The following is a 24,750-nucleotide window of genomic DNA, read 5'->3' as shown; positions in this document are numbered from 1 at the left end:
TTGGAGACTGGAAGTCCCAGATCATTGTGTCAGCGTGCTGGGATTCTCGTGAGAGTCTTCTTCCTGGCTGCAGAATGGCAACTTCTCATATCATCACATGGGGGAGAAATTCTTTGGGGTCCCCTTGTAGAGCACTAATCCCATTCCTGAGCATTCCAGCCTCATTTTCCCCCAAAGCCTCACCTCCAAATGCCATCACAGTAGGGTGTAGAGTTTTAACATGTGAATGGGGAGTGGGGCACATTTGTTCCCTGACACTTGGAAGTGGGCAGTAACTGACAGCTGCCAGATCCCTGTGCCTGTTATCCTGGACCCAGTTCCTGCTAGGTGCAGTGGATGTTTATCAGGAGAACAACCCCTGGAATGATTTGGTAGTCAACCTTCCCCATTCTTGGATCAAACTGACTGGCTAAATCAAGTATGACAAGCATGTAAAAAGTGGGCCCTGGCAGAGGCCATTCTGAGCACTGTGGCCTTTCCCAGTCCTAAGCTTCCTGTTCCAGGGCCCTGTACAGTCAGCACTGTTGGGTCCCTTCAGTTTCCAGCTGCCCATCCTACCGTTCCTCTGCCCAGGAGCTAGTTGCGAACAATACAGGAAGATGTCAAGCTTCCCTGGTGCCTCAGCAGTAAAGAATCTTTCTGCAATGCAGGAGACCCGGGAAGATCCCCTGGAGAAGGAAATGACAACCCACTCCAGTCTTCTTGCCTGGAAAATCCCATGGACAGAGGAGCCTGGCAGTCTACAGTCCATGGGATAGCAAGGACACAACTGAGTGACTAAACCACTACAGCACGTGAGGGTGTCACGGGAGGGATTCCTGTCTAGATCGGGGTGTGTGATGAGGACTGTGTAGGACCCATTCCAAACCTCTGGCGCCGGGGTTGATGCAGCCCTCCCTGACCAGATGCCCAGCAAGTTGCCTGAAGTCTTTGCGAGCAGACATCTCTTCAGAAAAGTCATTCTTGGTAGAGTGATCCTCTTCCAGCACGATTCCACCCAGTGCCTTTCTCAGTGTATTCCTGAAATATCAAGGCTGCCTTCGAGAATACAATCTTCAAACAAAATCCTGTCCCCTCATTGGGCATAGACTGATTCGTTAGCTCTGTATGGTTTGAAATGAGTTTGTCTGCAGTGATGCTAACTTGATTGTACCTCTCTGCCTCCCTCCTCTCTCCTGTCTCTCCATCTCCCTCCACCACACACACCCCCACCCACACATTACTTGAAAAAGTATTCCTGAACTCAGAATAAAAGCACCATGGCTCCCACGTGCTGTAGGAAAGACAGTCTTGAATACAAGTTCACTGTTCATTCCAGAAAGGTACAAAATGCTCTCTTCCTGAGATTTTAGTTGATTATTACTGTTGGTGGCTGACTACCAGAGTAAAAACAACTGACATTAGCCTTAATAACCGTCTCTCTCGCACAAAAATGTGTGAGGTGAGTAATGCAGATCAGGTGACTGGAGGGTGAGGAGGTGCGGCCCGTGCAGAGATCAGACCTGGCAGGATGGACGCATCAGTCACCCAGTGTGTGTTAGGAGAGTGTGACGAGGCGTCCACACTTGTCAGGTTGCATCACCTTCCAGCTAAATTGAGTGTCCTGTAGACTCCAGACTGCTCAAAGCCAGGAAACAGCCTTTGCATTGTCATCACGGAGGCTCGTGAGCATGAGCTGATTTTGAGAATGTTCCAGGGACAGTCAAAACACGGAGTCTTCCAGGGTCTCAAATCCAGCCTCCTCCACATAACTTATGACTTCAGTTTCACTGGAACCAGTTTTCTGCAAAACAAATAATCCTTCCTTAGATATTTTCTAGAGAACTTTTCCATTCTTTGAATTTCTTTACAGTTGGTTTCAAGTCATTTTGCTCTTAAAAATAGTAAATGTTCACTGAAGAAAATATGGAAATGAAGTAGGAAGAAAAGACCAAAAAACACCCATAAACTTACCTCCCAAGCACAATCCACTATCTCTTCAGCCCTTTTCTCTAGCTGTTATCTTTACAGTTACATGAAGAGCTTTATAAGTTGATTGCTTTTTGTGCAACATCATATCATATTTTAAGTTACGTACAGCCAGCCCTTTGTATCCACTGGTTTCACTCTTTTATATAAGGGACTCTAGCACCTGCGGACACTGGTGCCCCCCAGGATCTCCTGGAGCCATTCCCCCTGCAGATGCTGAAGCATGACTGTATGTTTTTTGGCTGTATCATTTTGAATAGCTTCATAGTACACTATCCACAGTTCACTAAAGTCTTCCCCTAAATTGGTGTATTGTGTCCTATTTTGGCTATTATAAATAATGCTAATATTAATTATAAAATTCGTGACCAAAAATAAACTTCCTGTAAGAAATCATATTCCTTCACCTTCTTTACTCATTCAGTGTATTTTTTTCCATATTTTTAATTGAAGTATATTTGATTTACAATGTAGTGCTAATTTCTGCTTCACAGCAAAGTGACTCAGTTGTAAAATATATATGTTGTTTTTTATATTGTTTTCCATTATGCTTATTACAGGATATTGACTATAGTTCCCTGTGCTGTATGTTAGGGTCTTGTTTATCCATTCTAAATGGAACCGTTTGTATCTACCAACACCAGTCTCCCAGCCCATCCATCTCCCTCATCTCCTCCCTCTCCCTAAAGTCTTTTCTCTATGTATATGAGACTGTTTCTGTCTTGTAGATAGGTTTATATGTGCCATATTCTAGATTCCACGTGTAAGTAACATCATATGAGATTTCTCTGTTTCTTACTTCACTTAGTATGTTAATCTCTGGTTGCATCCATGTCACCGCAAATGGCATTATTTCATTCTTTTTTATGGCTGGATAGTATTCTATTGTATATATGTACCACATCTTCTTTATCCATTCATCCGTCGATGGGCATTTAGGTTGCTCCCATGTCTTGGCTATTGTAAATCATGCTGCTATGAACATAGGGGTGCATGCATCATTTTGGATTAAGAATTTTGTCTGGATAAATGCCCAGGAGCGAGATTGCTAGATCACGTGGTAATTCTGTGTTTAGTTTTCTAAGGAACCTCCATACTTTTGACAGTGTCTGTACCAACCTACAAGTCCCGCCAACAATGTAGAAGTCATTCAGTATGTTTCTAATACCTACTCTGCACTGGCAAAGGAGCCTGGTGGGCTGTGATCCATAGGATCACAAATTGTTGAACACAACTGAAACGACTTAGCACAACTCTGCACTGGGCACCACGTGATGCACTGAATGTGCAGTGATGACCAAGCAGCCATGCTCTCTGCCTATGTATATTGAGTGGTTTGTGATCTACTTAATCTTGGAAGGAACTCTCTCCAGTTGCCAGTATTGAAACAAAGAATGGCTGGAAACCAGTCTTTAACAAATGGAAACTTAGAATAAGGGTTTGTTTTTTTTTAAGTGAGCCGTTTTTATTGTTCAGCCAACTCATTCCCCTCCTTGCTCCCTCCCTCTCCTTCCCTGAGTCTCTTGAGTGTAAAAAAATAATTTCTGACTCAAGCCTGGACAAGCAAAGATGTGTGTAATGGCCTCTCTGGGATGGTAGCCACCCTCTGAATCCCAGGACTCTGGGTACCAGCATCAAGTTCAGAGGAGCCAGCAGTGATGAAAAGTGGAGGGTTTTCTTTCCCATCAGCGGAAGGCTTCCTGTTGGTTTGTCAATAGCTCTAAAGGGCCCCCTCATCGTCATTGTAGCAGAGGCCCCCAAAGTGGACTGGCCAGGCGATGCTTTGAGAGGTCGAGGCTGGGATGCTGCTGCCTGGGCCCCAGCCATGGTCAGCTCTGTCCTGGGTCACTTGCCTCCCCAGGTGGAGGATGTGGGCCGTAGAACTGACAGCAGAAGATGATGCTTCATTTCCCAGTTCTCCCTGCTCATTGCCTGCTTTTGTAAATAAAGTTTTATTGTCCAGAGCTATTTGTATAATGTCTGTGGTTGATTTCACAGTATGACTGCATAATAAACATTTGGCCCTTAAACGTATACTATCTTGCTCTTTATAGAAAGCCCCCTGGCCCCTGATGTAAATATCCATTCTGTTTAAGGACAGATTTGACAAGCAACTGAACATCAATACACTGAACAGCACAAGACCTTGGTGACAGAAGTTAAAATCTAAATAAATAAGGTGAGATGTTGTGTTTACAGATTGAAAGACTCATTACTGGTAAGATGTTCCTTCTCTCTAAAATCACCTGATCAGGATCCCAGCAGCCTTTTTTGTTGAAATCGATAAACTGTCTCTGAAGTTTGTGCTAAGTCACTTCATTTGTGTCTAACTCTGTGTGACCCCATGGATTGTGGCCTGCCAGGCTCCTTTGTCCATTGGATTCTCCAGGCAAGAATACTGGTGTGTGTTGCCATGCCATATGAAAATAAAAAGGACTTGGAATAACCAAAACAACTTTGAAAGTCATGTTTGGAAGTTTTAAACTACCTGGTCTCCAGGTTTACAATAAAGCTTCAGTTTCAAGACAGTGTTGTATTGGCATACAGATAGACAGTAATCGAGAAATAGACACACATGCATGTCGTTGCTTACTGTCAGCAAAGACACCAAGGCAACTCACTAGAGAAAGGATTACTTCAAAGGATTACTTCTCCCACTTGATGCTAGAACAATTGAACACATGTTAATAAGTGAGTGAGTGGTACACCTAAGTGCTCTGAGTGCATAAATGGCACCTACAAAAACATATTTGGGGAAGTTGTTTGCCTGCTCTATGGTTCTTTATATTTAGAAACTAGGGAAAATTCCTCTGAAAAACTTAGGGGTACTCAGGGGCAGAAACATGAATTCTTAAAATGTCAGAGTTAAACAGGTCAGTGGACGCATCTATGCCTGTTACTGTACAGAAGAGGAAGTCATATCTCATGGGGTTGAAGGAATTGCCCAAGGTCAGTTAAAACATGGCTGATAGAAAATAAAAATTCAGCTTTTCTGACTGGTGAGGATGCTCATAATTGAGTAGGACCTTTGCAATATTCAGAGATTGTAATGAACATGTATTAAAACAATCAGCCAGAGAGCAGGGTGACTAAAGCAATATGAAGACATCTGGCCTCCTGGGTAAAAGCCCTTTCTTGTAACATGGAAAACAAGTGGCTCAGTGACAGGACCCTGTCCCTGGGCAGATAGGACATTAGAGAACCTTCAGTATTACCTCATTGTTGATGATTACAAAGAAATCATTAATATTACTCTTCGGCCCTGGAACAGGCGGAAACAACTTGGTCCATACGTGGCATCTGAAAACAGAGTGAAGGAGGGAGACAGATGAGCAGAAGCAGCCTTTCTTGTGCTTCAGTAGCTGCTCTAAACAGTGACCTGGTTAATCCCCAAACCTGCCAATTGGTAAATTCAAAATCTTCATCCACAAAGACTTCCAAGTACCTACTTTGTAATAATAGTTGAAGATATAGGGGTACTGCAAGGCTTTGATGTGACTTCTGATCCAAGAACGACAAAATGGCAACTGCTTCGTGTTGGTACGTGTGGTCAGACCTGATTTCTGACGGTGAGGGACATCAGATGTGTGGGGTTCCAGGTCACCTATGGTGCTCATGCGCCCTTCCTCCTCTGTGTTGGCTCTCGGTCTACTTTTTTTCTCTTTTCTAAATTGCCGCCACCACCACCACCACCCCCCGGTATAGATACCATCTTATATAACATTTAAAATAGTGAAGCTGTTTAAGATAAGTCATTTTCTTTATTAAGGTTTTTTTTTTTTTTTTTTTGATGTGGACCATTTTTTAAGTCTTTAACTTGTTACAATATTGCTTATTTAAAAAAAAAAAAAGTTTTAGTTTTCTGACTATGAGGCATGTGAGATCTTAGGTCACTCATCAGGAATCAGAACCACACCCCCTGCACTGGAAGGCAAAGTCTTAACCACTGGACCTCCAGGGAAGTCCCCTAAAAGTCATTTTCTAAACTATGAAAAAGCTAAGATAGAATATGTTCTGCAGCCTCCTAAGTGGCACTTGACCTTCCTGGACGCCAGAGGGTTGAGAAGTTCCTACTTTGGAACTTTTAGGCTTTGGCAGGCTCTAGGATTGGTTGCCAAATCTGCAAGATACTGTAGAATCTGGGAACGATGGGCTACTCTGGGGCTAGATGACAGAAGGGCCAGGCTAGGACTCGATACCTCATAACTGGGGATGATAACACAGGAGGCACTGTGGTGACTTCAGCACCCAGAGGCTGCCTTCCTTTCCCTTAGATGTAACAGACGTGCTCTGGGGGCTCAACAGAAGCACCTAAGAACTGAGTGGAAGACAGTCAAGGAAGCAAAAGAACACAAATGTGAAACCTTCACAGAAATTAGCAGACTGTTGGCAAATTCAAGAAGGGGACATCCAGTGACTGAGGCTATATTGAGCTCTGTCCAGTTTCTGTAAATCACCTGTTTCCCAGTTTTTTATTTAGTCCACACTCATCTTGGAAAGGCTGTCCAGGAAGACACAAAAATACTGTAGATTCCACCTGATAACAAGAGCCCTCCATCCAGTGGGTGCCTGGCAAGAATGTAATTCAATATTCAGATCCCAGTGAAAGCACCCAAAATAAAAGGAATACCTACATTCTGCAGATGAGTGAGAAAATTAACAAGATGAAGCAGATGGTCATCATAACTGCAATAAGAAACCACTCTGTCCAGGGCTTCTGATCATCCTTCCCTAATGTAAAAAGAAAGAAAGAAAAATCAGAACTAGAATTAGCATTGAGAGAAATGATGACAGTAGGGCATCAAGAGGCTTGGGTCTGAGTTGCAGGTGCTGCGTGATGCTTAACTTTCCTGAGTCTTAGATTTCTTATCTGTAAAGGGTAACAGGCATCTCACAGAGCTGATAGGAGATTGAAATGCAACAATGGCAATGAGACTATTTTTAATCTTGAAACACTATTTAATCACTGAACAGGTATTTATGGGATATATTCTAGGTAATATGCCACCTGGATCTTGGCGTTTAGCGCTTTGGGTGAGTCATGAGGATTTTAGATGAAAAAGCTGTAAAAATGTAAGCCTAATCAGTAACCTAATTGTGTTGCAATCAAAATATCTTACAAAGTTGGACTTTTAGAGGAAGTACAGTATGGAATAATACTTGTAGGTAACAACAAAGGTATCAAACTCTGTTGAAAGTACTTTACAATCTTGTTGTTTAGTTGCCAAGTCATGTCTGACTGTGGTCCTGTGGACTGCATCACACCAGGCTTCCCTGACCTCCACTATCTCCCAGAGTTTGCTCATATTCATGTCCATTGAGTCAGTGATGTTATCTAACCATCTTATCCTCTGCCACCCTCTAGTCCTCAATCTTTCCCAGCATTTATAGTCTTACAATTTACAATCTTAATTGTCCTCAAAGCAGGTCTTGGAATCATGTCCATTTCACAGATAGGGACTTAGATGCTAACTGCCCTGATTCAGTACAGAAAGTGTAAATGCCGTCCGACTCAAGTTAAATTTCCTTCTAATCTACATTCAGGGGGTAGATCTTTCTATGGGCTTTAATGATAGCTTTGGGTGTGTGTGTGTGTGTTTTCATTTAAGGTACTGGAAATGCATTCAAGAAAAACCAAATGGTGGTTAGGGAATAATCTGCTTACTAAACTTCCTGATTCATTTTTAGAGAAGATGAAAATATCACATTATCTCTTGAATATACTGGCCTTTCTGTGTTTGTTTATTCCTTTATTCACCCATCTAGTCAATATTTATTGAGCTCCTAGAGTTGACTCATTGGAAAAGACTGTGATGCTGGGAGGGATTGGGGGCAGGAGGAGAAGGGGACGACAGAGGATGAGATGGCTGGATGGCATCGCTAACTCGATGGATGTGAGTCTGAGTGAACTCCGGGAGTTGGTGATGGACAGGGAGGCCTGGCATGCTGCGATTCTTGGGGTCGCAAAGAGTCGGACACAACTGAGCGACTGATCTGATCTGATCTGATTGTGTATTGGACTCTATACAGCTTGCTGGGAGACAGCGTTAAAAGAACCCATTTGAGACTTCTCTTCCTGCAGTTGAGGGAAGAACTTGCTAAGTAAATAAAGACACAGGTAATTCAGTGACAGCAGCTCTAAATGCAGGGGTGAGACAGACACAGCTCACCAGGAGGTCCTAATACTCAGTTTGCCATTAATAGTTGCTTCTATAAAATGAGGAGTAAATGTAAGTGCAATTTTCAAGTCCTTGTAAATATCTTAAGACTTGGGAAAAAACCCCAAATACATAAAACTCAAATCTTTCAAGGTGTCAGGATGGAGAGATGTCTTGAGGATTTAATGCTCGTGATTCCAGTGTTGCTTTGATCTCTTGCACTATTTTTTTTTTTTTTTTTGCCTCCTGAGAACTCTTACTTGGGGTTGATCCTCTACCTCCCAAAAGCTTTAATCTCTCCTCCTTCGTCTTTCCCCTTCTGCTTTCAGATATTCATAGAACCCTTTATCTTTAAGGCATTATTTTACTTTGCCATCTCTCTCTCAGTGATCATCAAATACCATCTTACTTTATTTCCTAGACTCATTTGTTGAATGAGAAATTCAGGCAGCTTCATTTTCCCATCTCAGAAACCACTTTTTAAAATCCCAGATGACTTCCTCCTGGTTGAAGCCAAAGGATGGTTGGTTTCTTTTTGCAACTTTATATTCCCTGACCTTCCTCTGAATTTCAGACTTGATGGTTATGCCCACCTGGAAACCAAGCCACTGAATCCTCCACTCAGATCTTCCTCTGCTTCGATATAATTTCCTTCCCTCCTTCTTAATTTCAGCTGGCCCTCTCAGCTCAACCGTGATCTCTTGGTGTTTTTCCACCGTAATCTATTCTTTGAACTTTGAAAAGTTTGTTGAGCACAGCTTCGTCTTTTAATTCCATGGCTTCTTCTCCTGCACCTTTATTCCTGCCCATCTCTTGGTCTGGATCTGAGATTGCCCATAGGTGGAACCCACTGGGATGTGCCTCAAAGCTGACAACATTCAAAACTAAACTCAAACCCTTCTTCGCATCAAAGTAGCTTCCCTCATGACCTCTCCCTTTTGGTCTTCACTCTTCCAAATTCCCAAACTGGAGTCCTTGAAAGTTACTTTGATTCTCCTCAACCACTGTAGACCCCACCTCCTTTCCTCACTGGTTCTGTTTACATCAGTGCCTCACAGCCAACCATACATGCGAGCGAGGCGTGCTCTTGTCTATGGCGCAGTTTACACCAGTGGGTCACACTAACCATAGTTGTGAGAGTCATGCTTTTGTCTATGCCTTTGCCTAGTCTTGTTGTGAAGGTGGCCATTCCGGACCTCAGCTTCCTCATTTGCAAAAACAAGGGAGTTGAAATAGGACTCGTAAGAATGCTCTCAATCCAGCACATTTTCTAGTACCCTGACTCAGTCTAGGGCACCATCATTCTGTGTATCCTGATCTCTCACATAATTAATTTTAGTATATTTTCACTGGTGAAAGTAGTAGAAGAGAATAAAAGAGAAAAGTCAGCAGTAACCAGCAGTCACCAATAGGTTATTTTCTATACACATTTTTACATTTACTTTTTAGGTACCGGACATTCTGCAAAGGGCTTCCTGTGTAATCTCAGTTGAATTCTCAAAGCAGCACTTCAGGGTGGGCACTGCCATCCACATCTGATGGATGGAGGAGCTGCAGCAGAGACGGGTGGAGCCGGGGGAGGAGCCAGGACATGCTGAGCAGCTGTGCTCTTAACCACAGTGCAGGGGCCCCGCCCCCCAGACCCAGAATACACTGCACCGGCTGGCGCTTCACAGAACAGATCCTAAACATCCCCGAGATGTGCAGCACTGTCCTCAGCGTCCTCTTCCCGCCGGAGACCACTTCCCTGCAGGGCAGCCTTGCTGTGCTGCTTCTTAGCTGCCGGAGGTGGCTGTGTTTTCAGGCTGTGTCTCCAGGAGAAGGAGGTTGCCTTGCATGCCACTACTCCTGTGGTTCCCTAGGCTTTAGTCGGGACCGAATCACTTTAAGTGATTCACTCTGACCATGGCATGTAAAAAGAAGTTTCATGTGTTTACAGCTATTTTAAACACCGGCGGTAGCCACAGTTTGCAAAATGATGAAAAACAGAGGCTCAGAAAGACAAACCTTTTGTTTTCCCAAGTACCACGGAGACTCAGTTGTTCTAGGATTAGTATTCAGTTCGCTGGGTTGTCACCAAGTGTCCTGTTAAACTTAGTTTTTACTGCACATGGCTACTATAAAGAGCAACTGGGATGAACTAGAATACCATCAAATCAAATAGTGTCTCACTTTATTTCCCACTCTGATTTCATGAATAAGGGGCCCTGCCTGCCTCACTGCCCCATTTCTGAAGCTCACCCTTCCACACAGTGAGCCGTTACACAAGTTCCCTGACAAGCACATTCAGAAATTCCACACTAGTCCACATGGGATATAAATTTAGCAAGGGTTATGTCAGGAGCAGACTTCTTCCTGTTTTCAGTGGTTTAGACAGGTGAAACTTGAGTCCTGCAGGAAGAATGAGCAGTGTTGTAAACATTATCAGCGTGGTACACTGGGTCCCATTGGTGTCTAAAATTGTGCAGTTCACTGCAAGCAGTGTGTCAGGCCCCGATAAGAGTGCCGTTTACTTGTGAATGTGGTTACACAAATCTTTTCAGTTAAACTACTGTCTTGCTCTTCACTTCAGTACTCGCATTAATAAGTGAAGATGCTCTATGACTTAGCAAAATTTAGAGACACAACTGATTTTATTTCTTTTGATATAAAAGTTGGTGATGCCTGCAAGGTGAGAAGCAGTCATGATTCCTGTCTGGAAGAGGTGGCACTTGAGTCATTTCTCCCCTCCTGGCTTCTGCAGTGTCCCAGTTTTGTTTTAGAACCAATCCCTTACCATCACCTGAGGACAGAACTAACCCAGACAGCAGAACTGAGGTCAGCTTTTCTTCAAAGAAAACCTGAACTGGCAGATAAATTTAGTGCAGGAAAAAGCGTTCATATATTCAGGAAAAAGCATTCACATATTCACTACCAAATGAACACTGCCTGGGGATTATCTAATGTTACATGATTTCTTCATGCAAAAATGAGTTGAGAATCAGCTATGTGACTAAATGAATAAAAGACAGCACCTACTCTGACTTCACTGAAAGTTGAGTAGGGGAATAGTCCCCACTCACAGTATATATCCTTCAGGTGAAAATGAAGAATTTTACTTCTGTAAAAGTTCAGAGGCCCCTCAGTACATCATTCATTTGAATTTGAGGTCTCTGACATTGGAAATTCTCTGAGGAACAAGTATTTCCAGGTAACTTGAATCATTTCTCTGACTCAAGAATGACTTTTGTGCCATTGAAGTGGAAGCCACAAATGTTTCTTTTCAAGAAATTGATGAGCACTGTTTGGTTATGCAGAGGTGAGCTTTACAAAGAGGAAGTCGCAAAGCCTGTCCTGCTCAGGAGGAGAAGCAGTTTAGGCTCTGCACCTTATCCTAGGACGTTCTCCCAATATTGGCAACTTGGAGCGTTTGGGAGCTCAAGCTGCCTGGTTTCTGGTGACCTTGGCATCTTTAGTTGCTGACATCTCAGCCATTCAGCCTTGAGAATAAGGGAGCTAAAGAAATCTCTTCACATGTTGTATGATCTGGGAGTGTACGGTGGGAAAGGGAGAGAGGGGGATAGATATGATGGTGGTTGAAGATACCCAGACCCTGGACCCACAAGTCCCAGCTCTGCCTCTGGCTGCTCTCAGAGCTTTGTCAAATCTTCCCCCTGCTGGTGCTGTAGCCCCACTTGTTCTTAAATTCTATGATCTTTATGGTTCAGACTGATAACTCTTAGACAGTCAGTTTGATTTGGAGGCCTGTTCCACCCTTAAGCTCTTTGTGTGAGCATGACTTTCAGGGATCCCATACTGATTTTGAATCTGATTTCAGTCTCAACCATAGGTTCTAAGGGAAAAGACTGATTAGTAGATTGATGGGGCTCTTCCAGTGAAGCAGCCATATTCGTTGTCTGTTAAGCCAAAAGGCACTGGAAGGAGTTCTCAGGACATGGACGGGGCTGGATAACTGAGAGGATGCAGATTTGTTAGTGTATGAAGCCTCCTGTGCTTGCTCCTCATTGGAGGGGGAGACTGGCATCGTTTGTGAAGGGGCCCCCAAGAGGGGTCACAGACTCACGATGCAAGCAGAAGTCATAAGCATGCCTTTCAGGTGGATGAGCTTTCTGAGACAGCTGTCAAGTGGATTTTGAGCTTCACCTGGTTTAGGGAGACAAAAAGAGGGAACCAATCCAGCCTTGTGGACAGAATGTAGATAGTGCAGGACCCAGAGCAAAATGCAGAAAACTTGTACTATGTTCATCTGGGGAAACGGGGCTCAGTGACCCCAAATATGGAAAGGACATGCCTTGGGGGGTGTGGGCAAGTGCATGCGCGTGCGTGTGTGCGTGTGTGTGTGTGTATACTTGTATGCACTCAGGATTCCCTAGAGGGATTGCTGCCAGACTGTTGGTCTCCAGCAGGACTTGAAGCTGAGTGGAAAACTCCTTTTTGCCATCTTCTTCTTTGCAGACTTTTCCACACAGCACCAAGGGCTGTGTGTCTTATAGGGCTCCAGGCAACCCAGAACTTTCTTCCCTGTAAGGGGTTTTCTGGGCTTTCTCTGTCCACCTGCTAAAGCATCTGAGAGCTGTCCTCACAGAGACTTAAGAAACATAAGTGAAGCACTTTGATCTGGGTTCTCCCACTTGCCACGAGAGGTGTCCCTGAGCAGGGAGCCCTCGGGAGGATCCATCACCTGCTTTGCTCAATAGGGATAAGAACTGATTGAGTTGATTGCTGTAAAGTGATCATCACAGTGCTAGTTCACAGTAGGTGTTCAATGAATCTTCTTATAACTGTGATTGTGAGTGAATACATCGTGTTCAGCAGTAAGGCACCAAGATAATTTCCCTAAATCGTCAAAGCCAGACTAAAAATCAAGTCCTGTCAGAATCCTCAAAAGATTGAGTCATAAGCTCAGGCCTGAAGGGAAAGAAAACACTGAATATTCAGGATACTGGAGAGTAGGAGAGGGCATCAGGCGTGATGGCTGTCACCCTCCGGAAGGTCTGTGTGAAAATGAACACCATGGACAGCTCATAGGAGGTATTTAGACTAGAGTATCCTGAAGAGGTTGATGAAATCCCCATTGCTTGGTTTGCATGGAGGCTGACAGCTCACTAGCTGACAGGGTGGCCCTTTTACTGCCGCTAGCCCCTGTGCCACCCCCGCCCGCCTCCATCTTCTGTGCTGGCACTGTGACCACATCACAAAAAAAGCAGGGCATGGACCCAGCCCTGTGGCTGCATTCCAGGTCCTAGTCCATCACTTCCTAGCTCTCACTTGGGCCAATTCCTTAACCCCTCTGCATCTCTTTTCTTGCCTCTAAATTAGGAAAATCCCGTGTTTGTGAAGCTACGTAAGATAAAATAAGTGAACGTGCCGGGCACAGTGCCTGTCCCCAGAGCAGGGCCCCACCTCCCTTCTAACAGCTGGGGGGCGCATCATGAGACAGAGGTCACGCACAGAAGGCCTGGGGGGCAAGTCCAGCTTCGGGGGGCTGGACTTGAAAGCTAAGTGGGAGCTCTCTGCTCCTGACATCTGGGGACAATGAGAAAGCTCCTGCTGGCCCTCCTTCAGGCCACAGGGCTGAATTGTCCTGTGCCCCCACTGGGAACAAGTAAGCAGTGGGGTGTCAGCCTGGAAACCACAGGAGCCTGGGTGAAAGGAAGCAATGGCCCAAATCAGCCACCACATTTACCAACCCCAAATCCCCCATTGCAAAGAAAACCCGAAATTGCCACAAGTTATATCACCCTCAGGGAATACTGAGGGTGGGTTTTTCATTTTATTGGGTCAGCTTTGTATTCTTCTATCAGTTTTTGTCACTGTTGACCCAGAAGCCCACCATTTCTTCCTGAAAGCTTTGGAATTTGCAGAATTCATTTCCGGTGGAGAGTGAACCTGAGCCCTCTACCAGTGTCTCCCCTTCACCTTTCTCCTGCCTGGTTCGCTCCCTGTTCCAGCACAGTGTGAGGATTTAAAGAAAGACTGACAAATAGACTGGGCCATAGTTTTTTTCTTTTCTGAGTGCTGAGGGTGGAGCCAGCAAAGTGTAAAGTTAAGGAGGTGGATTGGAGGGCCTGGGAGCGATTTCATGTGCCCTGGGGCTGCTGTGCCGGGCTCCCTCACTCATTCACAGCCCATGAATGTCAGATCCAAGGAGAAAGGCACTAGAGTTTCCCTACAAGAGCCTGGCTTCCATTCCCCGCCCCCACCCCCACCAAATCTTACTTCCCTCCCTGATTTTCTGCTTCCAGCTATTTTCATGAAGTCCTTAGAGTCCTGTGAGTAATAGGTCTTGTTGTAGAAGGTGCCCTGAAAGACAGCTGCCATCCGTGTTTACCTTGACCATGCAGCTGAGCCATCTAAGAAGTGCAGTGAACTTTCTCCTCCTCCTCTGGGTGTAAGCGCTGCACATCTCAGGCCTAAAGCAATATTTTTATTTTTAACTACATTTTAATTGGTACTTGGTACCTTCGTCTGATAGACCCTGGCTTTTAGATACTGATTTCATCAAGGGCCCAGTTGTTCGTTTGAGAGGCAACGCCTGTGACTGTGGAGAAGACCCATCACTGATGTGCAAGACTCAGATCCACTGAGCCTGACCAGCGACATGGCTGGGTGGATGCACGTAACACTTTTCCATGGTAAAGGCATTACTGTAGGAAACTGCTTTGGTTATTGCTTGTTTCATGCATGACATTTGAGCTTCTGGGAAGGGAGGGAGAATATGATGGACTTTAGAAAAGGAAAAGCCTCACTCAGACCACAAACCCCTCAGGAGACAGAGGGTTTTGGTAAACAGGAGATGGCAGAGATAATAAAGGAACAGAACAATCCGGAAGTTAAGAAAGTTACAAAAGGAGAAAGAAGTGTGAAAAGTGGGAAGTTAGCTCTTCAGATAAGGCAGAGAAGCCACTTGAGGAAGGGCAGCTGATAACAAGGGCAGATAAAATGAAACTGCTTCTTCCATCTGAAGAATAAATAAAAAGTATTCCGTGCCCTGGAAATCCCAGCCTGGGAGGACAGAGTTTCAAGGTAGACCGAGAGTGCCCAGAGGCTGGCGGACCCCTGACCACTGTGCCCTGTGTCTCTTGACTGTGCAGTGACCTTGCCAACCGAGCTGGCCAGCAGTCCTGACTCCTCCATCCTCCCTTTTCTTCAATCAAAATGTATTCATCTGGTGTCCCTCTCTTGATCAAGATCCTTGGGCTCTCATGGGTTAACTAGTCAATCGAATTTATTGCAATTTACTAATTGACTCATATGTCACCTATTTGAGAAAATTATCCATTAATAGCCACTTCTTGGCTGTTTGATAACTACTGAATTATTAAATATCTCTGGGTCTCCACTTCCCTCAAATAAGGGAGGTGGACTTAATAATATCTAACAGAGAGGTGGTATTTGAGTTGGGTCTTGGCATGAAAATGGAAGGGGAGGGCTCCAGAGTGCCATTTATGAGACAAGGTAGGAAAGGAGGAAGAATGTTAGAGGAAATGAATGGAGTGGGAACACTGCCTGGTGGGCTGCAAGCAGAGCATAATTATTGCTGCATCCTCGCGGGGTAAGGAAGAGCCTTGTGAAATGTCTCAGAGGAGCCTGGGCTTCCTATTAGTTTATTAATCATCTTGATGGCGATGGAGAGCCTGCATTGATTAAATTCACTAATGATCCTAAACTGAGCAGGGGAGTAAATTCCAGAAAGGATGGATTTATAAGGTTAGTGGTAATATTAATCAGTGCATCTTCATGACCAGGGTGGCAGTAAATGAAATAAGATTTGCCATGATGATGGCAGGGAGGCATACCTGAGGGCAAAGGATAATGAACCCAGTTCCAAACCGGGAAGCTGTTGTTTAGAAAATAATAATGGGGTGCCAGTTCTAAAGTGCAGAGTGAATAATAAATTAAAAACAAGCTTAAAATAAACTCTCATTCTAGGTCAGGCTCTCTCTCAGCACTTTGGTAGGGGGCTGTCACGGCGGGGGGTAGGGGAACCTGAAAGTGAAAGGCAGATTGGAAAGAACTTACAAAGGAGGAAATTCACCTGTTACAGGGAGGAAGCTGAGACCTGGGGAGGTTAGGGCTGACTGACTAGGTCAGGGGCAGCCACTCTGTCCCCTGCAGGGTGACAGCAGATGGCCCTGCCTTCGTAGGACTAAGGTAGTCTGTCTCTGCTTATAGTCTCTGATTACTTGGCTCATGAAATGTTATCTCTGCATCTCTAACTTCAGTCAGAGAGCTAGACACTGCCACAGCCACGGCGAAAACCTAGATCTCCTGATTGTGTCTCGCTTTCTTCCTCTCTAAGTTCTAAACTCTTCACAGTCAACACTGATGAGAATTCAGAACACAAAGGCTAAAACATCAGAACTGGCTCCACAGCCAAGGTACCCACCATGGTCTCCAAGTTAGTTTGAGGTCCTCCAACAGCACTGAGAAAAAATAAAAATCTCTGAAACTGTGTGTGCAGTAATGTTGGGAAGACACCTGGAAATATCAGTACTTTGGGGCCAGTGATTTTTGTACCTTTGGGGAATAACAAAGCATTAAGACAAAATCCCACCAAATGCAGGTAATCAAAATTAAGCTTCCACTATGTGCAGAGTACATCATGAGAAACGCTGGGCTGGAAGAAGCACAACTGGAATCAAGATTGCCAGGAGAAATATCAATAACCTCAGATATGCAGATGACACCACCCTTATGGCAGAAAGTGAAGAGGAACTAAAAAGCCTCTTGATGAAGGTGAAAGAGGAGAGTGGAAAAGTTGGCTTAAAACTCAACATTCAGAAAACTAAGATCATGGCATCTGGTCCCTTCACTTCATGGGAAATAGATGGGGAAACAGTGGAAACAGTGTCAGACTTTTTTGGGGAGGGCTCCAAAATCACTGCAGATGGTGACTACAGCCATCAAATTAAAAGACGCTTACTCCTTGGGAGAAAAGTTATGACCAACCTAGATAGCATATTGAAAAGCAGAGACATTACTTTGCTAACAAAGGTCCGTCTAGTCAAGGCTATGGCTTTTCCACTGGTCATGTATGGATGTGAGAGTTGGACTGTGAAGAAAGCTGAGCACTGAAGAATTGATGCTTTTGCACTGTGGTGTTGAGAGTCCCTTGGACTGCAAGGAGATCCAACCAGTCCATTCTAAAGGAGATCAGCCCTGGGTGTTCATTGGAAGGAATGATGCTGAAGCTGAAACTCCAGTACTTTGGCCACCTCATGCGAAGAGTTGACTCATTGGAAAAGACTCTGATGCTGGGAGGGATTGGGGGCAGGAGGAGAAGGGGAAGACAGAGGATGAGATGGCTGGATGGCATCACCGACTCGATGGACGTGAGTCTGAGTGAACTCTGGGAGTTGATGATGGACAGGGAGGCCTGGCATGCTGCATGCAATTCATGGGGTCACAGAGTTGGACACGACTGAGTGACTGAACTGAACTGGTGCGCATTTGATGAAATTCATAACCTTGTTGAAAATTCCCTGCGATGGGTTTGTGTTTCTTCTGTTGGGTCCCCTCTTGGGGAGAAGAGTGGATCTCGATTGCGCAGTTGAAGCAATGTTGGTGGGTTGGGGGGTGGGGGGCTGTGTGTTCTGGGTCTGCTTTCTCAGGTTGGGGCCTCAACCTGGGAAGGAGGGTGTTGGGGGAGGGGGAAAGACTGGCCTTGGCCAAACCATGAAGTAGGGGTTTCTGGCCTGTTTTCTCAGTTCCTCTTTTCCTTTCTCTTCCCTCTCTCAGGAAGGGTCTTGCTGCTCCTCTGAGTCCCAGTAGGGTCATATGGGGGCAGAGCTACAAGGCTGTGCTGATCCTGTGGTGCAACTTTAGGGGCGCCTTTCCCCTTGGGAAACCCAGCTCCCCAAGGCCTTGCAGACTCAGAACCATGTTCCATCCCTTGGGCCTTTGCTTGTCTTCCCCAGCCTTCCTTGGAAATCTCCCTGCTGTGTCTTTGATCTGGCCTAACATGCACATGGGCCAGTGGGCACTGCCCAGGAATGTCCTTCAGAAACACTTGGTAGCCTAAGTGTCTTATTTCTAAATAGGAAATCATAGCATGTGCTGAAAGAAAGAAATCTGTCCTTTAGTACCTGTCATTAGCTACCTCATAGGATGAGGTATATGACATGCACGTGCTTGACAAGCCATAACCACACAGTTAGCTACCAGGATCTCTTGACCACCTGTAACCACAAAGTTAGCTACCAGGATCTCTTAAATGAGTCTTTAATTTGTTCAGGGTTTTAGCTTGTAGCACCCAGCCACGGTGCTGTAGGGCTAAGAGCTCAGGCGTTGGAGTCAGTCAGCCTGGGTTTGAATTCCATCTCTGCCACTTACTGGCCATGCAGAATTAAGCAAACTGTCTAAATGTTCAAAACCTTTTTTTCTCATGTACAAAACAGTTTTGTGGATAGGATTGGTGAAAGGGTGCCTGTAAAGCCTTTGGCTCAGTGCTTAGAGGGGAGCAGGTAGTCAACAATAAATCTTATCTATTGACATTGTTGTTTCTATTTCACAATAACCTGTGAGGCAGGAGAAGTGGATTTTGTCTCCTTAGTTCTGGGAGCCCCCAAGGATGGGCAGAGAGAAGTGATCTCTTCTAGGCTGAACAAGTAGTTAGCATGTCCCAAGGCTAGTATGAAACCTGAGCTTGCTATGGAAGACTCTAGAGTTTTGAGAAACAGTAGTTGTTTTTGTTAACTGTCCTCTTCTCTCATACAGTGCCCCCTGCATGGCCAAGATACACAGGTGGCAGCAAACACAGGGAATGCATGTTCTAGCTCCATGGTGCAGGACCGCCTCTCCAACTTAAAGAGTTACCATCTGACATAGAGGACGAGTGGGAATCTGCCCCTTCATTCAGAGCCACCATCATCACCCTTCTCCGATCCCACAGAGAGATACAGTGATCACCTCATTTGCCTAGTAAGCTAGTCAGTTTAATCATAAACAAAAACATCTGCAGAACCAATATAGGAGCCCAGGTGGTGCCCAATCCTAGACATGAAACAATAGACTGGTTCCAAATCAGGAAAAGAATACATCAAGTCTGTATATTATCACCCTGCTATTTAACTTATATGCAGAATAAATCATGCAAAATGCCAGGCTGGATGAAGCACAATCTGGAATCAAGATTGCTGGGAGAAATATCAATAACCTCAGATATGCATGACACTGCACTTATGGCAGAAAGTGAAGAAGAACTAAAGAGCCTCTAATGATGAAAGTAAAATAGGAGAGTGAAAAAATTGGCTTAAAACTCAACATTCAGAGAACTAAGATCATGGCATCTGGTCCCATCAGTTCATGACAAATAGATGGGGAAACAATGACAGACTTTATTTTTGGGGGGCTCCAAAATCACTGCAGATGGTGACTGCAGCCATGAAATTAAAAGATGCTTACTCCTTGGAAGGAAAGTTATGACCAACCTAGATAGCGTATTCAAAAGCAGAGACATTACTTTGCCAACAAAGGTCCGTCTAGTCAAGGCTATGGTTTTTCCAGTAGTCAGGTATGGATGTGAAAGTTGGACTATAAAGAAAGCTGAGCGCCGAACAATTGATGCTTCTGAACTGTGGTGTTGGAGAACATTCTTGAGAGTCCCTTGGACAGCAGGGAGATCCACCCAGTCCATCCTAAAGGAAATCAGTCCTGCATATTCATTGGAAGGACTGATGCTGAAACTCCAATACTTTGGCCACCTGATGGGAAGAACTGACTCTTTTGAAAAGACCCTGATGCTGGGAAAGATAGAAGGCGGGAGGAGAAGTGGATGACAGGATGAGATGGTTGGATGGCATCACCAACTCAATGGACATGAGTTTGAGTAAGCTCTGGGAGTTGTTGATGGACAGCGAGGCGTGGCATGCTGCAGTCCATGGGGCCGCAAAGAGTTGGACACGACTGAGCAACTGAACTGAACTGAGGTCTGTTTTTGCTGAAGGCCTGGGTCTGAATCCAGATTTTGTGGACCCTGACCTTATTAAGTTTTTTTTTTAATTAAATTTATTTATTTTAATTAGAGGCTAATTACTTTACAATATTGTATTGGTTTTGCCATACCTTATTCAGTTTTGAAATCTTCTTTATGAAGTGAAACAAAAGTAAGAATTCAAAATTAAGTATGGAAACATTACAGAAATGGAGACCAGATTAGTAGTTGAGAGGGGTTAGGAATGAAGGAGGAGAGAGAGATGGATGTGCGTATAAAAGGGCGCAAAGAAGAACCCTTGTGGTAATACATACGTGAACCTACGCATGGAATAAAATTGCGTAGAACTAAATACACAAATGAGTACATATAGAACCAGTTAAATCTGAGTAAGATTGATGGGTGGATTCCTTGCCACTGTTTTTGGGTAGCATATTGCAGTGCAGGTTTTTAAGAGGTTCCTCCTGAAAGAAACCAAATGAAGTCTACATGAGTTCTTTCACCATGTTTCTTTGCCACTGCATATGAATTTATATCAAAATTAAAAAGACATATTTTGGAAAAATTGGATAGAAGTGGAATTAGGTAATCTGAAAAAAATGAATAGGCACCAGACTTGGGAAGACCTTGTGCTCTTGAGAAGCTTGAAGGTTTAAACTTCACCGTTCTTATGGTAAATCCACCTCTGGTCAGAAAGGCAGCAAGCCAACTGACAGGGTAAGGCATAGTAGAGACAACGAGAGCATTTCAAGACTCAGAAGTGAACATGTCCACTTTCCAGGAGGATCTGCTACAACCACGAGTAAGGCCACGTGCCTTAAAATAAACAAGAGGTACTCACCCACGTAAATGGGCCGACTCCACTCGCTCCAGAGCCCCGTCGCTCTGCACACAGGGCTCACTGCTGCTCTCACTTGAATGTAATACTTAGAAACATCATCAATTATGGTGATGAGTGTATTGGTTGTCATTTTTTCTGTCTAAATGGAAAAAAATAACATGATAAGACTCTCCGGAACATGCTATTTAAATTATGCCAGTGACTAGACTGGAAGGTCATATGCAAGTGACTCAGTGTTCAGCGGCCCGTTTAAAATCAGTAAGACACACGTCAACTAGGGTCTTCTAGATCACTTCAGTATGGATGCGTTGGCAGTCATCCTTCGATGGAAAGCTAATAGCAACCAAAATAAATAAAATAGGCAATTGTAAGATCTCAGTGATCCATCTCGGTCCAACTGATATTTCCAGAGTGAAAGACTGGAGGGGCCCATAGCAGGATGTGTAACTCCCATCATCTTGTCCCAAGATATTCTGTAATCACCTAACAACATGCCATGGCTTCCATCATACTCAACAGGTGCCAGCAAAGTGCAGTCTATGACATATCTGGCCTGCTGCCTGTTTTTATAGAAACTGCAAGCTAAGAATGACTTACATATTTTCAACAATTGAAAAATATAAAAAGAGTATTTTGTGACACACGAAAATTACATGAAATTGAAATGTCAGTATCCACAAACAGTTTTACTGGAATGCAGTTATGCCTATTTGCTTGTATCTGTTGCAGAGCTGAGTAATTTTGGCAAAAACAGCATGGTCTGCAAAGCCTAAAATATCTCCTCTGTGACCTTTTACTGTGAAAGCTTGCTTATCCCTGTTTCAATGTGTCACTCCCAGCCGGGGGTGGGGAGAAGTGAGGGGTGGAGGGTGCATAAGGAAGTAGAAAAGAGCAGGGCCCTTGAATCTAGGGAAGAGGGGTTTGAATCCTAGCTCTAACCTCTAACTAAATGCAGGGCAAGTTGCTTAACCTCTCTGAGCCTCAGTTTTCTCATCTGTAAAATAGGAATAATACCATCAAACCAATGGATTATCAAATAAAGAAGCCCTAACTTTGTAAAAGCCATGCTTAAATATATTTTGGGTCGAATCACATTAAAACTTCTAATATTCAGCAATCCATTTTTGATCTGCAAAAACAACCATTTGGGGTATTTCAACCTAGTAATATACACTCAGTAAATTCCAATTTGTCATAGGCAACATAGACTGATATTCTATAGTGTTGAATTGACCCTGTTTTCTCACAAAGCCTTGTATATTCTCTCTTCTGGTCAGTGTCTTCACCATGCAGCTAATTCCCTCTGCCCCAAACCAAGTTTATGTCCCTGGGGTCTCCACGTTACATACTCCTGGATATAGTTCTCCTTTCCTTGTCTCTACTCCAAAAACACTGCCATTTTAGGTCTCATCAGTTTTTGCTTGGACCATTGCAGTAGCCATGAGACTGCTATTTCTATTTCCACATGTTCCCTCTACCCATACCCAGCTTTTATGCTGCTACCAAAATAATTCTACGTTTCTCCAGATGTTTTCACATTTCTCTATGAAACACTCCAGTGGCTTCCATTGCTAATGGCCATGGTTTTAAAAAGAGAAACTACTTATTCCAAGCAAAATCTTAGAGGCATTCTGGGAGAGGTGCTCATGTCAGAGCCAGAGTTACAATTCCAGTGTTGGTCTTAGGTCCAGCTGACTGAGTTACTGCCGCTTGGCTGAAGGAGCCGTGTTCTCTCAAGCCTTGGTTAATCCTTCCGCCTAGGGCCCTGGCCACTCCAAGTGTACTGGAGGACTGGCGTGAGTGAGGGCTGTTTACTGTGGTCCTCAAGGAGGAAATACACAAATGGAGACAATTTGGGAGCTTTCATAGCAAGTTGAAATTGCCGTGGCATCCAAGCTCAGGATCACTGGGTCTGTCTTTGGCTATACTTGATTTTTCTAGCAAATCATACCAGTATATGGTGGATTAGACATTTTAAAAAGAAAGCCAGTTTTTTGCCGTATTTACTTGGGCACGCTGGCTAAAAAAGGTCCTTCTCTGCTTCTCCCACTAGGCAGGTTTCTATTCATCCTTCAAGATTCTGTTCCATTCCTCTCCCTTGGTGGAGGCCCTGGCAGCTTTGTTGACTCCCTGCTTATCCACCTGGCCTCTTGGTCAGGCAGCTCTGAGACTGGGTGAGTGCATCCTGCAGACCAGGCCCCTTGAGAGCAGAAATGGCGCCTATTTGTCTATCTCCCACTAAGAAGCCAGCTTATAAACATCTTTGTTAAACCAAATTGAGTTTGCAAGGCAGGAGTTTGAATCCTGACTTCTCCAGTTTTTTCCTTTGCTTTGTGATGTTAGGCAACTTACTTAATCTCTCTGTGCCTCACTTTCCTGTAAGGGAATGATCATTGTATAGTTACATAATAGAGAAACTGTAAGTATAACAAGGGCCTTCCCTGGCTCAGTTGGTAAAGAATCTGCCTGCAATGCAGGAGACCCTATTTTCCATCCCTGGGTCAGGAAGATCCCCTGGAGAAGGAAATAGCCACCCACTCCAGTATTCTTGCCTGGAAAATTCCATGGACAGAGGAGCCAGGCAGGCTACAGTCCTTGGGGTCACAAAAGTCAGATATGACTCAGCAATTAAACCAAGTATTGACAAAGCTTAACTTATAGTTGATGCTTAATAAATATTGACTTTAATTTAGCTCCTTTCCCCTTGACTTTTTTGTCCATTAGGGCTAATGAAGTGGCATTTTTTTTTAAGTTGTGGTAAAACACACAAAACAAAAAGTTACCATCTTAACCATTTTTAAGTGTGTGGCTCGACATTCACATTGTGCACCCCATCTCCTCCTTTTATCCGTTGTGAATAATACTGCTATGAACATGGTTGTTCAAAGGTCTTTGAGACCCTGCTTTCAATTCTTTTGGATATGTACCCAGAAGTAGAATTGTTGGGTCATATGATAATTCTATTTTTAATTTTTGAGAAATCCCCGTACTGTTTTCCATAGCAGCTGCACCATTTCCCCAACAGTGCTAATGAACTTTTATCTAATCCTTCACATTATTTTCAACCCAAAATAGGTCCTTGCAAGACAAAAAACCGGTAAGGTTTGATTTATTTTTATAAACTGAGATAGTTACCTTCGACTTTGTTAGTTCCAGGCTATAACCAGAGCTGTCAAATGGACAAGAATTTTTTTTTTAAAGAAATCTGTCATCAAATAATGGAATGATTGGAATAATTACCTGAAAATATCCTTTCTTTGCATTGTAAATTTTCACCTCATAATCGAAGCAGTGGCTTGGAAAAGCAGAAACTGGTTTTTCCCAGTGGATAGAGAGACAGGTTCCTTTGATCTCTGCCGTGACGTTCGCTGGAGAATTTACTCGATCTGTGTTAGAGAACAAGGGTTTGGTGATCATGGTTGATAAGTGCAGTCCACCCACATTTCTCAAGGTATTTCTAAGCTACATATTCTCAAGTATTTTCCTCCCGCATTTAACCAACAAATCTGCAAGCCGCAGAACTCTGGCAGCCCGCATCTGACTCCCATCTTACAGCTACAGGAGAGATCTCTTCTGTAAACCTCAAAAATTCCTACTTAAACAGTCTCAAATGGTTGAATGCCCTTTCCTTCAGCTTATTAAGGCCCACCCCACCATCCATTTTTACTTCCCAAATTGGGCCAACCTGAAGATAAACCTGTTCCTGGAGCAGTGTCCTGGAGACCCAACTAAGCCCTGTGCTATGGAACAGGTGTGTGGCTGGGCTGATCACTTCCCCTTTCTGGGCCTCAGTTTTTATTTCATTTTGGTTTGTGTATCTTGTTTTCGTTTGTTGTGAGGATTTGGTT

General features: G+C 44.1%; 1 protein-coding gene across 1 annotated transcript in view; it reads right to left on the bottom strand.

Annotated features, from left to right (window-relative positions):
- Positions 1-24,750, bottom strand: part of IL5RA (interleukin 5 receptor subunit alpha) — a 38,181-nt gene continuing 13,431 nt past the window's right edge. The window contains exons 7-11 of the mRNA XM_070359232.1: positions 24,143-24,288; positions 20,903-21,041; positions 6,603-6,699; positions 5,184-5,268; positions 1-1,783 (exon numbers count right to left, since the gene is read on the bottom strand). Coding sequence (XP_070215333.1) covers positions 1,703-1,783; positions 5,184-5,268; positions 6,603-6,699; positions 20,903-21,041; positions 24,143-24,288 — 548 coding nt within the window. The 3' untranslated portion in view covers positions 1-1,702. The remainder of the gene's footprint in view (positions 1,784-5,183; positions 5,269-6,602; positions 6,700-20,902; positions 21,042-24,142; positions 24,289-24,750) is intronic.

Source organism: Bos mutus, chromosome 22 (assembly GCF_027580195.1).
Source record: "Bos mutus isolate GX-2022 chromosome 22, NWIPB_WYAK_1.1, whole genome shotgun sequence".
NCBI lineage: Eukaryota > Metazoa > Chordata > Mammalia > Artiodactyla > Bovidae > Bos > Bos mutus.
The sequence above is the reverse complement of the archived record's forward strand: the minus strand, read 5'-3'. Positions and strand labels throughout refer to the sequence as shown.